The sequence below is a fragment of the Sus scrofa genome, chromosome 4 (assembly GCF_000003025.6).
Source record: "Sus scrofa isolate TJ Tabasco breed Duroc chromosome 4, Sscrofa11.1, whole genome shotgun sequence".
NCBI lineage: Eukaryota > Metazoa > Chordata > Mammalia > Artiodactyla > Suidae > Sus > Sus scrofa.
The window spans coordinates 85883704-85896902 of NC_010446.5; the positions used below are offsets into that span (position 1 = coordinate 85883704).

The following is a 13199-nucleotide window of genomic DNA, read 5'->3' on the forward strand; positions in this document are numbered from 1 at the left end:
AATTTTTAATAGAGTTCTATTTATATGAGGAGAGGCTTATTTAAGCAGCCTGTCTTTCTGTGCTCTTTCTGTCCACTATTTTCACAGCGTCATAGCTCTAACACTACCACAGTGACTACTGAACAACTGGCAGGGCATCTAGAACTGTAATGTCCAATATGGCAGCCACTAGCCACATGTGGCTATTTCAATTTAAATTAACTCAAATTAGATACAATTAAAAATGCATTTTCTCTTTTTAAAGATTTTTTTCTACTATAGTTGATTTACAATGTTCTATCAATTTCTGCTGTACAGCAAAGTGACCCAGGCACGTGTGTGTGTGTGTGTGTATGTGTGTGTGTGTGTGTGTACATATATACATATATATATAATTGTTTTTCTCACATTATCCTCCAGCATGCTCCATCACAAGTGACTAGATACAGTTCCCTATGCTATACAGTAGGATCTCATTGCTTATCCAATCCCAATGCAATAGTTTGCATCTACTAACCCCAAATCTTTCTTAGTCACATTAGCCACATTTCAAGTACTCAATAGCCACGTGTGGCTAATAGATAACTTATAGGACAGCACTGACATAGAACATTTCCACCAGTGTAAGAAATTTCTTTTTAGTTCCAGAACAGCTTTTCAGTTCCAGGTATAGTCATTCTGCAAATCTACAAAAGAATGGCAGATGTCAAGCCATGCTATTAAGCACCTCATATTTTCAGCTGATAGGAATATTATGTAAATACCTCCTCTACAAGCCATTCACCAAATTCTCTAAAAATAATATTACATTGACTATATATAGGTGGTGTAGTCTTTCCCTTTTAGTGAAGCAGGCAACTGGACCAGGTAACTTTCAGTCCTTCCAACTTTCTTTGACTTTACAGAGTTCAAGAACCATGTCCTATTGATATTCACACTGCTGGTGCTGGATATCAGAAAGTTCTTAAGAAACTTGTTGAATAAAGTAGTTATTCATTTATTTTTACTTATCTGGTTAGTTGTTCCAGACTCAACATGCCTTCTGCCTTATGTCTCTGTCAAATTGGAGAATATTTTGGGATCTAAATACTAAATAAAAAAGACATGCAAAAAGAATATCCCCAAATTCAATTAGAGCCAGGAATAAGTAGAGATTTTTAAAGCATACCAAGTTTAAAAGTAACAATTGGATTTTCTTAAAAATAAGTCTAATATTTTATCTGAAAATATGCTTATCTAAGAATATGGAACTCCTTCCAAGAAGGCAAGAAGAGGGCCATCTTCTCAAATCAATGCTAACTTTCCCCACAACTAAATTCAGCCAGTATAATTCACTTAATACTTACTGAGGTCTAAAGGGGCCATGCCACCCTCAGGAGCCACCACAAACACCAACTGCCTTTTTGAGATTGTGATTTTTGTTTTCTTTATAGAGCTGAAGGCAGGAACAACTTGAGTCTGGAATAAATGGCCAGACCCTAGCCCAAGGACAGCATGGCTGGAAGGACACATGTGGGCCCAAATGGACATCAACTCCAATAAAAACAGCATGGCATCACTGTCATGTCACAAATGGGAATCTTTCCAAACTCACGAATTTCCCTGTTACTTATAGCTTTGAAGTATTTCCTCTCCTCCTGTATTTCCTTGGGAATGGAAAAACATCATGTTTATAAGTAGAGCATGATACTGCAAGAGGTCTTTGACATCATCTAGCTCAAGTATCACTTTCAGAGTTCAGGAAAGAAGTCGCACCAAGGGTCAGTGACTAGTCCACAGTCACACAGGCCAAGAATGGCATGAGTGAATAAACTATAAACACACACTATAAACGTGATAATATTCAGAGTGACTGTATCACTGGGTTTGAGATCAACAAAATCCTTTGTGACTACTTCTAAAAAGAGAAGAGGAGTCTCAATAAAAGGATACTTACTTTATTGTTAAGTCCATGATATGGCTTTTATTTTGTGGGGAACAGGGTCGATTTCTCAAACGATTGCTCTTTGGTCTTGAACACCTCTCTTCTGCTATAGTACTTAATTTCAAATTCCCTTCTAAGCTAGAGCTGATTGGCCCTCTTTGTTCCAGTATTTCAACAATGGAAACCTGATCTCAAAGTGTTGAATGAGACAAAGTTAAAATACGTCTTGATTGGCATCACGGTTTCTCCAACTTGACCTAGATATTATGATGCATAGTCTCATTCGCCAAAATCAAAAATGCTATTAATGACATATTTATTGAATAAATGGATGAATGAATGAATGCATAAATACACAAACATGCGGTTGAATGATTTGGCTTCATTCATCTTCTGTACCTGAAGGCTTTAGCCTGGCAGTGGGGGAAAAACTACGGACAGCATATGAAATTATAATATTGGGATTTTAAAATTTTTTTAATTTTTTGCTTCTTTATTGTGGGCTCACGTGGAATGCTTTTCTGGCTGCAAATGCTCAGTTGAGATGGTATTAAGGCTTAAAGGCCTCATCATGTGAGAAACTAAAGGGATTTAACTCTGATTCCCTTTGGCTCTGTCTTAAGAGAAAGTTGGGCTCTAAGTTTCTGGAAGGCAGGAGTCCATCCACTCTATACCGCTGGCTTCACACCTGCAGAGATTGGTTCACTGTCTTCAGGCCTTTCCTCACTTCCACTACCCCCCAGGCTGGGGCTGTTCACTGGTATCCAAAGCCAACTAACCGGGAGCACATGTGGATATGTTTTAATATCTTTAAAATCCACATTCAGCGTGGTAGAAGAATTAAAACTTTGTATAATTAAAGTGAGTTTTGAAAGACCTACATATGATTTTAATTATCACCCTCACTTCCCAGACCAACAGTTCCACATGTGACCACATCTTATTAACATACACTTTAAATGGAAGACAGCTTCTCAGAAGTAGTTAAGAAAAAAGGAAAATGATGGCATGTGGCCAAGTGTTACCAAGTAACCTTTGTGATATCCACATGCCTGAAATGTGTCCACTTAAATAGTTTGCTATTTTTGTCCCAATGATTTATATCTTGTTTATTTTCTTACTAAATGTCCTTCTGTCCCTTTGCCTAGCAAAAACAAAAATAAACACAGGTATGTGATGGTTTACAAAGATCAAAGCCTCATCTCTCTTGTCTCACTACTATAATTATCACAAAGCAAAATCAATAAGATTTTTCTGTCATAAGCTGACATTAATGGCACTTTGCCTTTATAGGGAGAACACTAATGCCTTATTTCCATTTTCAAGAAAACTCTTGAATAGGAAAAATATTATAGGCGTATCTATCAACATTTAAGATGTGGCCAAACTGAACTCACTCCCTTAACTCACATTTTAAAATAATTAAAAATAAATTACTTCAGCCGAAAGAACAATGCTTTCTGCTACCACACATCTCTGAGGATTCAGAGAGAAGTTCATGTAATGCAAGCTCTCCCTCCTTCCCTCCAGATACAACTGGAGGGGGAGCTGATGAAGTAGAAAGGATGGCGCAGACTAGCTTGAATGAAAGAGTTTTCTAGAGAGGGGAGCCCACAGTGAAGCCTGTGAGTAAACAGGAAGAACTGAGGGTCATCCTTGTAGGACTCCAGAACTACTGAGCTGAAAGGACCTCAGTGCTTGTGTACTGGGTAAATTTGATAGATGAAACAATGATACAGAGGTGAAGAGAGTCACCAAAAGAAAAGTCACCAGAAGGATCGGAGCTTCCTGACTTCAAGTTGTTGCTACCTTTCCCCTCTTTGTTCCCGCAGGTTCTGCCCCCATGTCTAGAAGAGACAGCAGTGAGCACCCCATTAGAAGTGATATTCTCTTGAAATGTGGATGGCTACCCCACAAAGAGGGTTGGTTTTTTTTTTTTTTTTCCCCTTTTTTTGGCTGCACCCACAGCATATGGAAGTTCCCCAGCTAGGGGTCAAATTGGAGCTGCAGCTGTAGGCCTACGCCACAGCCACAGCAATGCGGGATCAAAGCCTCATATGTGACCTACAGCTTGTGGCAATGCCAGATCCTTAACCCAATGAGCAAGACCAGGGATGGAATCCACATCCTCATGGATAGTAGTCAGGTCCTTAACCCACTGAGCCACAATGGGATCTCCTGTCCATCAATAGGTTTTTAAGGGGATTCTTTTAGGAAAGAAGGCTTTAAAGAATTCAAAGGGATAATTCACTTGATACTATCACCACTAACTACATCTATTTAATGCTGATATGAATCTTATTCTCAGAGAATCTGCACTGGTCAAAATGTTTAGAAACTTTTTCTGAAAAGAAAGACTTAAGAAACTCTTTGAAAGATAAAGACAGGCTATTTACAGATTAGGAAGACATTAAAAATAAAAATCATTACCAGATATTTGATAGCTATTGTATAAGATATGGCTATTTTTTTAAATTCAGCGGTAGCTTGTCTTCTCTTACCTGATTTATTCATTCAACAAACATTAGTTTTGAGAAACTAATGTATGTATTTTAGGACTAAATAAATTCCAACATATTTGGGAGTGAAAGACACAAAGACTGATTAAGCGGGTCTGGGCACATACGTGCAGTGCAGAATAGTGTGTGTGACCAAATGGAGAGAAGAGGGGAAGGAGGGCTGAGAAGGAGGGAGACAGCAAGGAGGAGCTAGAAGTGGGAGAGTCAGCATGACTTTAAGAGTGGAGTGTGATGGGGAAGCTGGGATGGGAAAGGTGGTGCAGGAAGAAAGGCTATTTACACAGACGTACACATGAGTGAATGTAGGGGAAGGTGAGTAGACAGGTAAAGGCGAGCTGACCACACTGCTTGGCATCCAAAGGTTATCGGATGATAGAAGGAGGTGGAAGGATGGGGCCAGAGTGTGGAAGACTCTGAATGCCAGACTCAGGGACTGAACTTGCTTAGGTGGGCAGTAGAGAGGTGCTTTTGACTTTTGGACAAGGAATGACACAATTCAGGGGATGTGTGACAGGCGAAAGGAGATACTACAGGCAGTAATAGTCACTAGGAAACAATCACAATAGCCTAGCTAATGAACTATTTCTAGAAGGAGGATGGTGGCATGGGAAGGGAAAGGAAAGAGTGGATGTGAGAGTTAAGCAATCTCTAAGTCTGTCGGATTGACAGAGGAGGGAAATAATCCCCCTCCATTACTTATTTATTTTATTGTATTGTATTTTAATTTATTTTATTTTTTTGCTCTTTTGGGCCACACCCAAGGCATATGGAGGTTCCCAGGCTAGGGGGTCTAATCAGAGCTACAGCTGCAGGCCTACCCCACAGACAGAGCAACGCAGGATCCGAGCCGCGTCTTCGACCTACACCACAGGTTACAGCAATGCCAGATCCTTAACCCACTGAGCGAGCCTAGGGGTCGAACCTGCAACCTCATGGTTCCTAGTCGGATTTGTTTCCGCTGCGCCACAACAGGACCTCTCCCTGCCTCTCCCAATTACTTAGAGCCACTCTAAACACAGTAAGCATTGCCCAGTGTCATTTGAGGAAACAAAGTATTTAAGGAGGGATAACTGAATGCTCACGGTGGCTAAGGAAGGGGTCATAGGCCTTTCGTAACTCTATATCCTTTTCAAAAGCATTATCTTTCCATCTGAAGAGAAAAAAGTGACAACTGTGTCCTAAGCTAGCCTCACTAGGAACTATCTATGGAGAAAACCGCTCGCACGCGAGGAGAAAAAAGGTCAAGTTAGAAAGTCATCACTTAGACACTTCATCCTGCAATCACATGGAACAACTTATGCTTTGCCAAGCCCTTTCCTATCTCTTTTCCCATTTTCCCTATACCACCCCTGGAGGTATTAAGGGTGGGAATTACTGGTGCCCTTTTAAAAGACCAGTGTGTGACGCCTGCCACAAGCAGGACCAGTCTCCTAGCTCCCATCACACGGCTCTAACCACCACACCTTGCAACCCTCTCACTCCATGGGCTTTTGTTCAAGGCAAAGGGTCTGAACTTTTCAGGCTTTAAAATAGACGCTGGTGGGCTATGAAGCTGTGGGTGCTGTGAAAACCCAGTCAGGGGAGTAAAGGCTGCCCAGAAACTGTCCCCCACCGAATGAAACACAATCCAGAGCCCAGCTGGGAATTCCTTTGCTGCCTTGGGTTTCAGAATTGTTTATTTTTACTCCTTGGCTCCAATCTTTCATTCCTGTCCCTGTCGCTTCTCGTCTCCCTCCTTTGCTCTCTCTCTTCTCCTAGCAGCCAGAGCCCCTCTCTCTCTGCACATGCACACGGCTCAGCATCGAGTGCCACTCGCTAAAAATACATCTCGCAAGCTCTGTCTCCTGCAGGTGGCAAAACCGAAAATTGATATGCCAAGAACAGACCATATCGTGAGCAGCCTTTGATTCATTTACCCTGCCTATTAAAGACCCAGAAATAAAATAAACACAGTGTACCGGGGGTGGGGGGTGGAGGATTAATGTAAAATGAGAGACTCTTTCAAGTGGCATTTTCCAGCTCACTTTTTGTGGTGGGCTTATGTAATGAGATATAATTGTCTGCACATGTTTGGTTACACTATTTCAGAAATGATTCCCAGCCCACCAGATGACGTCATAGGGGCCAAAGTCGACCACCTCCCCTCCCCCCACCACCACCCCAGAGTCTGAGTGCCACTCTCTCCTGTGCTACCCAATTAGGAAAGAAAAGATGCCAAAGAGCAGAACCGTCAGCCCGGTCGTGTAGACTTTCTTCAGTTCTCTTTCGGAGTGTGCCCACATCCTCATCTCCGCACACTCCTGCTTTCCTCATGTTCCTCTCTTCCACTTACATACAGAACAAAGCTTTTTTTTTTTTTTTTTTTCTGGAAAGATCTATCTTCTAGCTCTAAAAGATTCAGGCAATGCATAAACACCTATGTGCTTGAAATCCCCTCCTACAAACGCAGACCAACTTCGTTCACGTGGAATCCATTTTTGAGAACATAATTCTCCACCACAGTATCTTGGATTTTTCCAAGCAGACGTCTGGCAAGTCAGCCATTAATACAGGAATGATAATTAGTATAAGCACAAGAAGGGGGAAAAAAATCCCTCTGCTCTGGAAATTCTTTCTAAAAAAGTGGTACAGTTGCCCAGAGCATGATTAACAGGGTCAGCTTTGACCTCCCTTCCTCCCTCGCTCGCTCCCAGAATGGACCTTGATAAATAGTAAATGAACTTAGAGGATATTCTGCCTGAGGAAGGTAGAAAAGAAAGAAATCCTCACTGGAAGGGGCCTTAAAAGTCACCAACACACTCCCTCCCTTCAACAATATCCTTACCAAGTAGTTAGCCAACCATGTCTGAACACTCCAATGATGGGGGATTCTTAGCTTCCAGAGGCAGTGGATCTCTTCTTTGGATAATTCTTTTTCATTTTTTAAATTTGTTTGTTTTTTTAGGGTCACACCTGTGGCACATGGATGTTTCCAGGCTAGGGGCTGAATCGGAGATGTAGCCGTGGGCCTACGCCACAGCCACAGCGACTTGGGATCCGAGCCACATCTGCGAGCTACACCACAGCTCACGGCAATGCCGTGCCAGATCGTTAACCCACTGAGCAAGGCCAGGGATCAAACCCACGTCCTCATGGATACTAGCTGGATTCATTTCCGCTGTGGCACAACAGGAACTCCCTCTTTGGACAATTCTAAGAAAGACTCTTCAAATATTCAGGTGAAATCTGTTTCTCCAAATCTTCTACTCAGTGATCTATCCTATATCCTACCCTCTATAGATCCTGCACCATGAATCCAATCTCTCTCACAGATGACAGCATCTCTCATACCACTACTTACCAGCCAAACCTCGTCTTTAATAGGCTAGGAATTCCTAATTCTTCCAACCACTCCTCATCTAATGAAACAGCTGGTATTATTTTCTTGCTTCCTTCCAGTCTGGCCATCCTCATGTATGGTCTCATCATTGCAGAGTTGAAGACACTATCACCCGTTTCATCGCAGATGCTAAACCTCATCCTTATAGGCTAGGGTTCTATTAATACACTATGCCTACCTTTCCTTCCTCCCATCCCCAGTCTATTTCAATCCTAACCACAGAAGCAATGAGGAAATTCTCACCATCACCCAGTTACAGTTTTCTTTGAGAGTTCTGAGCCAACAGTTCTACTGGAGCATCTTATGACCTCTAAAAGCCCAGGAAACCACCCCTGATCTAAAGAACAGCCTCCTTTTCCAGGCTGCCCTCTTGTCCCAGCTTGCTGTCACCGCTGCTGAGATAGCGGACGATTGATCTGAGAAATCAAGTTGGATTGCTGTCCCAAATCTACACTCGGTTCTCCTTGTGTCTGTCTGATCGATTTCACTCTGTGCGACATAGCTTGTCGCTATGAATTTTCATGCTAGTCAGGAGCCGCCAGCACACCCAAGAACAAGTAGAAGATGGTCTGCACCCCTCCTCATTCCTTCAACATACCCAGCCGCTGTGTTAATTTTTTTTAATCATCCTTAGACTGGAGAAAGGTTTATTTATTTTTGAAAGACCACAGACCTGGATGCAATGGATTTGGGCTACTGGTTTTCCTCCCCAGGTTCCCAGGCCCCCGCTTATGGCGACATTTCCTACCACTGTTGTACTAGGTGTCACCTGTTTAGCAGCCCCTCTCAGCTGAACGCATGTGGCCGCAGGTGCCATGCAAACACTGATCGTGTCTGACAGCGCTAGACGCCAGCTGCCTGCATGAAGCCTGCCCAATCGCCACTTTTTTTTGAGGGTAGAATGCTGCCGATGGCATGACCGATACAGAAACAAGAAACTAGGTGACCGGAAAGCTAAGATAAGTCCTACTAAGTGGCATTCTGAGCCCTATGGCTTTGAAATAATTGGTAGTGATAGAATAAAAACAAAGGGTGGCGGGGGGAGAGCCTTGTTTTCTTACACTGATGCCCTGCGGACTGTACATCTGACTGGCTGCGAGTCCGTCACTGTATCCTCCTGTCTGGCTGATAACATGGCGAAGGGTATCCACCTAAACAGATGAACAACAACAGAGAGGAAATTAGTCAGGGTGACGTGGGGGAGGGGAGGCAGAGCATCATCACACAGGCTACCATTTGGCTGTGCCAAATTAATGCAATCATCATCGGAGATGTTCTTCCTGGGAAAGGAACCGTTAGGAGGAGGCTGGGCCTCTCTCTGTGCCGAATCCATATCCTTTCTGAGTTCAGTAAGCAAGACAGTAAAACGGTTGGCAAAAGAAGGCTGGGATTCCCAACACTGAAACAAATTCAACACTGCTGCATGAGATGGCAGGGACCGGGTGATGGGGTGGGAGTTAGGGTCGGGGGAGTGAAGAGATTTTCCTTTCCTTCCAGATCAGCCCATATAACTTCTTTTGCTGGGGATCCTACAGAAGTCACGGTTCTGGGTACAGGGGCTCGGCCAGCCAGCTCACAGAGAGAGCCGTGTGTGACTAACGCTGTCTTTCTGAGGACTTAAATGAAGGCCGGTTTAGTCATTTGACCAAAGTCTGACCATATCTCCTCAAATTTGTTTCCAGGCAATGTTTCCTGAGCCAGGGGGTGCTGAACCACCAGCCGGTTGGTCTATTCCAGGCACATAATGCTTCCTGTTGCCCATGTAGGGTGGGATCCTGGCTGGGCATGGCTCAGACCCCAAGCACACTATTTCACCCTGTCACATCAGGCTGTGTGCTGACACAGGAAGATGGCTTCTGAGCCATCGCGAAGGCGAGCTGCTTACTTACTAAGGAGCACTGAGGGTTTACACCGCATGCTTGATTTTTGTTTGCCAGTGAGGATTTAGACTCATCATCACCAGAAACCCAAGTCCCTTGACCTCAAGGATGACTGAGAAGATGCGTTTAGTCAGCCTTGGCTGGGTTGGTTTTTAAAGGTTAAAATGAAACCATGAAACACTAAGGTATGTGCTTACTCATTAATGACCTCCATACTGGGCAAATATTGAGAGTGGAAAACCAACAAACAAGAGAGAGACCTGGAAAGTGAGCTGATGGATGGGACTCATCCTCCCTTTCCCTTACGTGAGCAAATACACTGGGTTCACGTGCCTGGCCTCAGTCACCTCACCCTGGGCCTGCTCCTCTCCTGCTCTCCTACTGTGATTGACAAGCCAGAGCCAAACACGTTCACAAAGTGTGAACAAGATTCCCCATGACCACGGTTGTCTTTGTTCTGGTTTGGTTGTTGGTAAGGTTTGGTTCCTACATCTCTCTCTGTCTTTGTCTCTGTTCCTCTCTCTCTCTGAACAGAAGCAGGAAGTGCCAATCCGACTGAGGGCTCCTGGACTCTAAGGCATTCACCTGGTGGCACATTGGCTGGGTCCCTACCTGTGATTGCACGTTGGCTCCAACCTGGGCCCCTTGGTAAGAATCCCCATTGAGTGACTGCACGCTCATGAACAAATCTCCAGAGTTTGACATGTTAAAAGAACTGGAAGAACCTGGAAAGGAAAGAGTGAGGCACCTGAATCACAGAAAGGAAAAGGCTCAACCCCCGCAACTAACAGCCAAGAGGAAGCATGACATGCAAAGCAACCCCCCAAATAAAAACTAAAATAAAAACAACATCAACAGAGTCTGGTTAGTAGCATGAAGAACAGAGCAAGCAATAAAGGGTGCATATCATTCATGTTATCTGAAGCCACATCTTGCTGCAAGTTGCCATTGGATGGCTTCCCCTTGGCGACTTCGAGCTGAGAAAGGAAACATTTACTCTTCTCAGCTTGGTCTATTTGGATGGAAAACAGTCTCCAAGACTCAGGATCTTTCTCTTTCATGCCTCTAAAGTTCTAGGACTGACTGGAGGACGGAAAGGTGGAGGATACAGGCTGGTCAATGATACTCCTGCTACCATGATGGGCTCATGAGCTCTTTGGGTGCATCTCTCTCCATGATGGGCACTGGATTCTAAATAAGCCATTGCCACCCTCATCTGCTGTCACGTGGGAGTAGCACCTGCAGGGAGTTGGGGGGGGCATGAAGGCAATGTCCCACATTAGGGCTGGCCCTGTCCGCTGGCATTTCTATTTCTAGAAAGAAGGTGAAGTTCCCTACTGGGTGGCAAACAGTCCAAGAGAGCCACAAGGACTACAAAAACATGGGAGGATAATATGCTCTTTCTGCTACCTGCCATTCTGGAGGAAGATGAGATAGAAAATGGGCCAGGAATTCTTAAGCATGTATGAAATACGAAGTGCTGATAATAATGATGATAACAATAACAGTAATAATAATAATAACATAATAAATGGGCCTCCAGAAGAGCAGGTAACCACCTGCTTTCACCTCCTAGTGAAGCTTTCCCTCAGAGAGTTAGCCTGGAGACGCACCACCCGGGTTCCACTGGCTCCACTGTGGTAAACCTAGCCCACCCTCAACCTAAACACAAGGCGGTGGAAAAGCTTGATATTATTCTGAAGTCATCGTGCAGCTCAGCGCATTAGGAAAGAAAGCTCAACGTGCAAGGTTTGGTTAAAACATGACGTTAGCCTGGAAAAGGAGAGACCTCAGGGACCCAGGTCAGTTCCACTCTATTGTTTTCATCCCTGTGTTGCTCAAATTGCACTGCTGTCCTCGAATTCTGAGACAGCCAGCATCCGTGTGGAATCAACCACCAGTGATTCATGCCCCAGCTCTGACACTTCCTTTCTTTTCTCCCAAGATAGGGAGTTTGTGCTGTCCTAGAGCACTGTCCCGCCCCACGTGAAGAGCTGCAGCTAAGCAGAACAGAAGGCTTCTTTTGCTCCTAGGTAAGACCACATAACTAGCAAACCACTTCTACACTCTGCCTTCTGCCTAATTATCCATGGTATCCTCATCTTTCCAAGGCAAGAGCAGTTTAGAGGAACCAAATGATTTACTCAAGGACAATTTACTTGGGGACAACTTGGGGCAACATCCCCATTTTGCTTTGTTGTTTGGGGTGTTCCAACATATGCAAAGTAGCTAAGTACTTTGCTACATAAATGGGTTCTCTGTGCTTACTTCCTTCTTGGGTGGCAGGGGCGTGGTGGGGGAGGGCTGCTTTCTTTTGGGGTTGGGGGATGACCCAAGCACCATCCAAAGAACTGTGACATCTTTGTAGCCCTGGAACATGTCCTGTCTCACCTGGAGCACATTTCTCGGTTTAGCTTATCTGAAAGGAATTTGAAAAGTTGGGTCTTAGGCAAAATAGGCCCAAAATTGGACCAGGTGTGGCTGACACCAATCAGTGGGTGGAGGCTTTGACTTGGACCTTCCTTCAAGTAACGTGGTACCAATCTTTCAAACTGTTCTCCCCGACATGTGGGTGAAGTGGTGTGTAGCAAAGATCACCCTCTTATGTTAAGATATACAAGACCCAGGCTTCTATGTCCTAGTTATAGCCTTCAAATCTCTTTCAACCACAGTAATATCGCCAAAATATTGAAAGCCATTTTATAATAAGTATTACAACACACACTTACATTTAAATGCCATTAGAACCAAGGACTGTCAGCGCTAAGAACCCAATTATATTGTTGATAGGATATCAGATTTTCCCCCTGCTCAGAGTGTTCAGTTTGAAGCCCAGGTATTCTATTTCTCTCCCAATCAAATACCATGTAATAAACATACACTCTAAATGCTTGGTTGATGGCTTATTGGAAATTAGTTCACCAACTGAGAAAGGGGTGAAACCCCCAAAAGGACTACACGGACGCCAAGTTAACACGGCATCCATGGGACCATGAAGGCACGGAAGTGGGCCATTTACAAGATATACACTGCAATTGACACAGATGATTTTTAAAATACATGTGCATAGATAAACTGTAAATATGTCTGGCTGCCTCATGTACATAGAGATAAATATGCGCATATCAATGCACCTCATGTACAAATGCATTTGAATCACAGCAGTAATTGCAGGAAGAATCCCTGGGCTCTTGGCTGTGCTGTTTCAGCACTTCATTGTCTCTGTACACCCATGTCCAACACTGCCATGGCTTCTGACCCTCTGATAAGTATCTAGAGGCAGTGATTCCACTCAGGGAAGAGACCAGGTGCCACTGATATCAAAATAAAGCAGACACAAGTCCACACAAAAATCTAAATAATGAGGGGAAGACATATTCTTCAATTGGCACTGGAAGTTGGAAAGAACTTAAGCTGGGGAGGATGTGATTCATAGACAGTTAGTAGGTGGGCTCTCTTGGAGGTGCTATGGAAGTCTCAAAGAACTAACCCAGAATGACCTGGTTTGCTGACCAGGA

General features: G+C 43.9%; 1 protein-coding gene across 5 annotated transcripts in view; it reads right to left on the minus strand.

The window, feature by feature from the left end:
• The window catches only part of PBX1 (PBX homeobox 1), a 345739-nt gene that overhangs the window by 59114 nt on the left and 273426 nt on the right, over window positions 1-13199 (minus strand). For 3 of the 5 annotated variants that reach the window (XM_005655372.3, XM_003355078.4, XM_013988079.2), the window contains 2 exons: window positions 10294-10406; window positions 8863-8952 (listed from right to left, as the gene is read on the minus strand). In XM_005655372.3, coding sequence (XP_005655429.1) covers window positions 8863-8952; window positions 10294-10406 — 203 coding nt within the window. The remainder of the gene's footprint in view (window positions 1-8862; window positions 8953-10293; window positions 10407-13199) is intronic. The other 2 variants (XM_005655374.3, XM_001927886.6) reach the window with 1 other exon arrangement.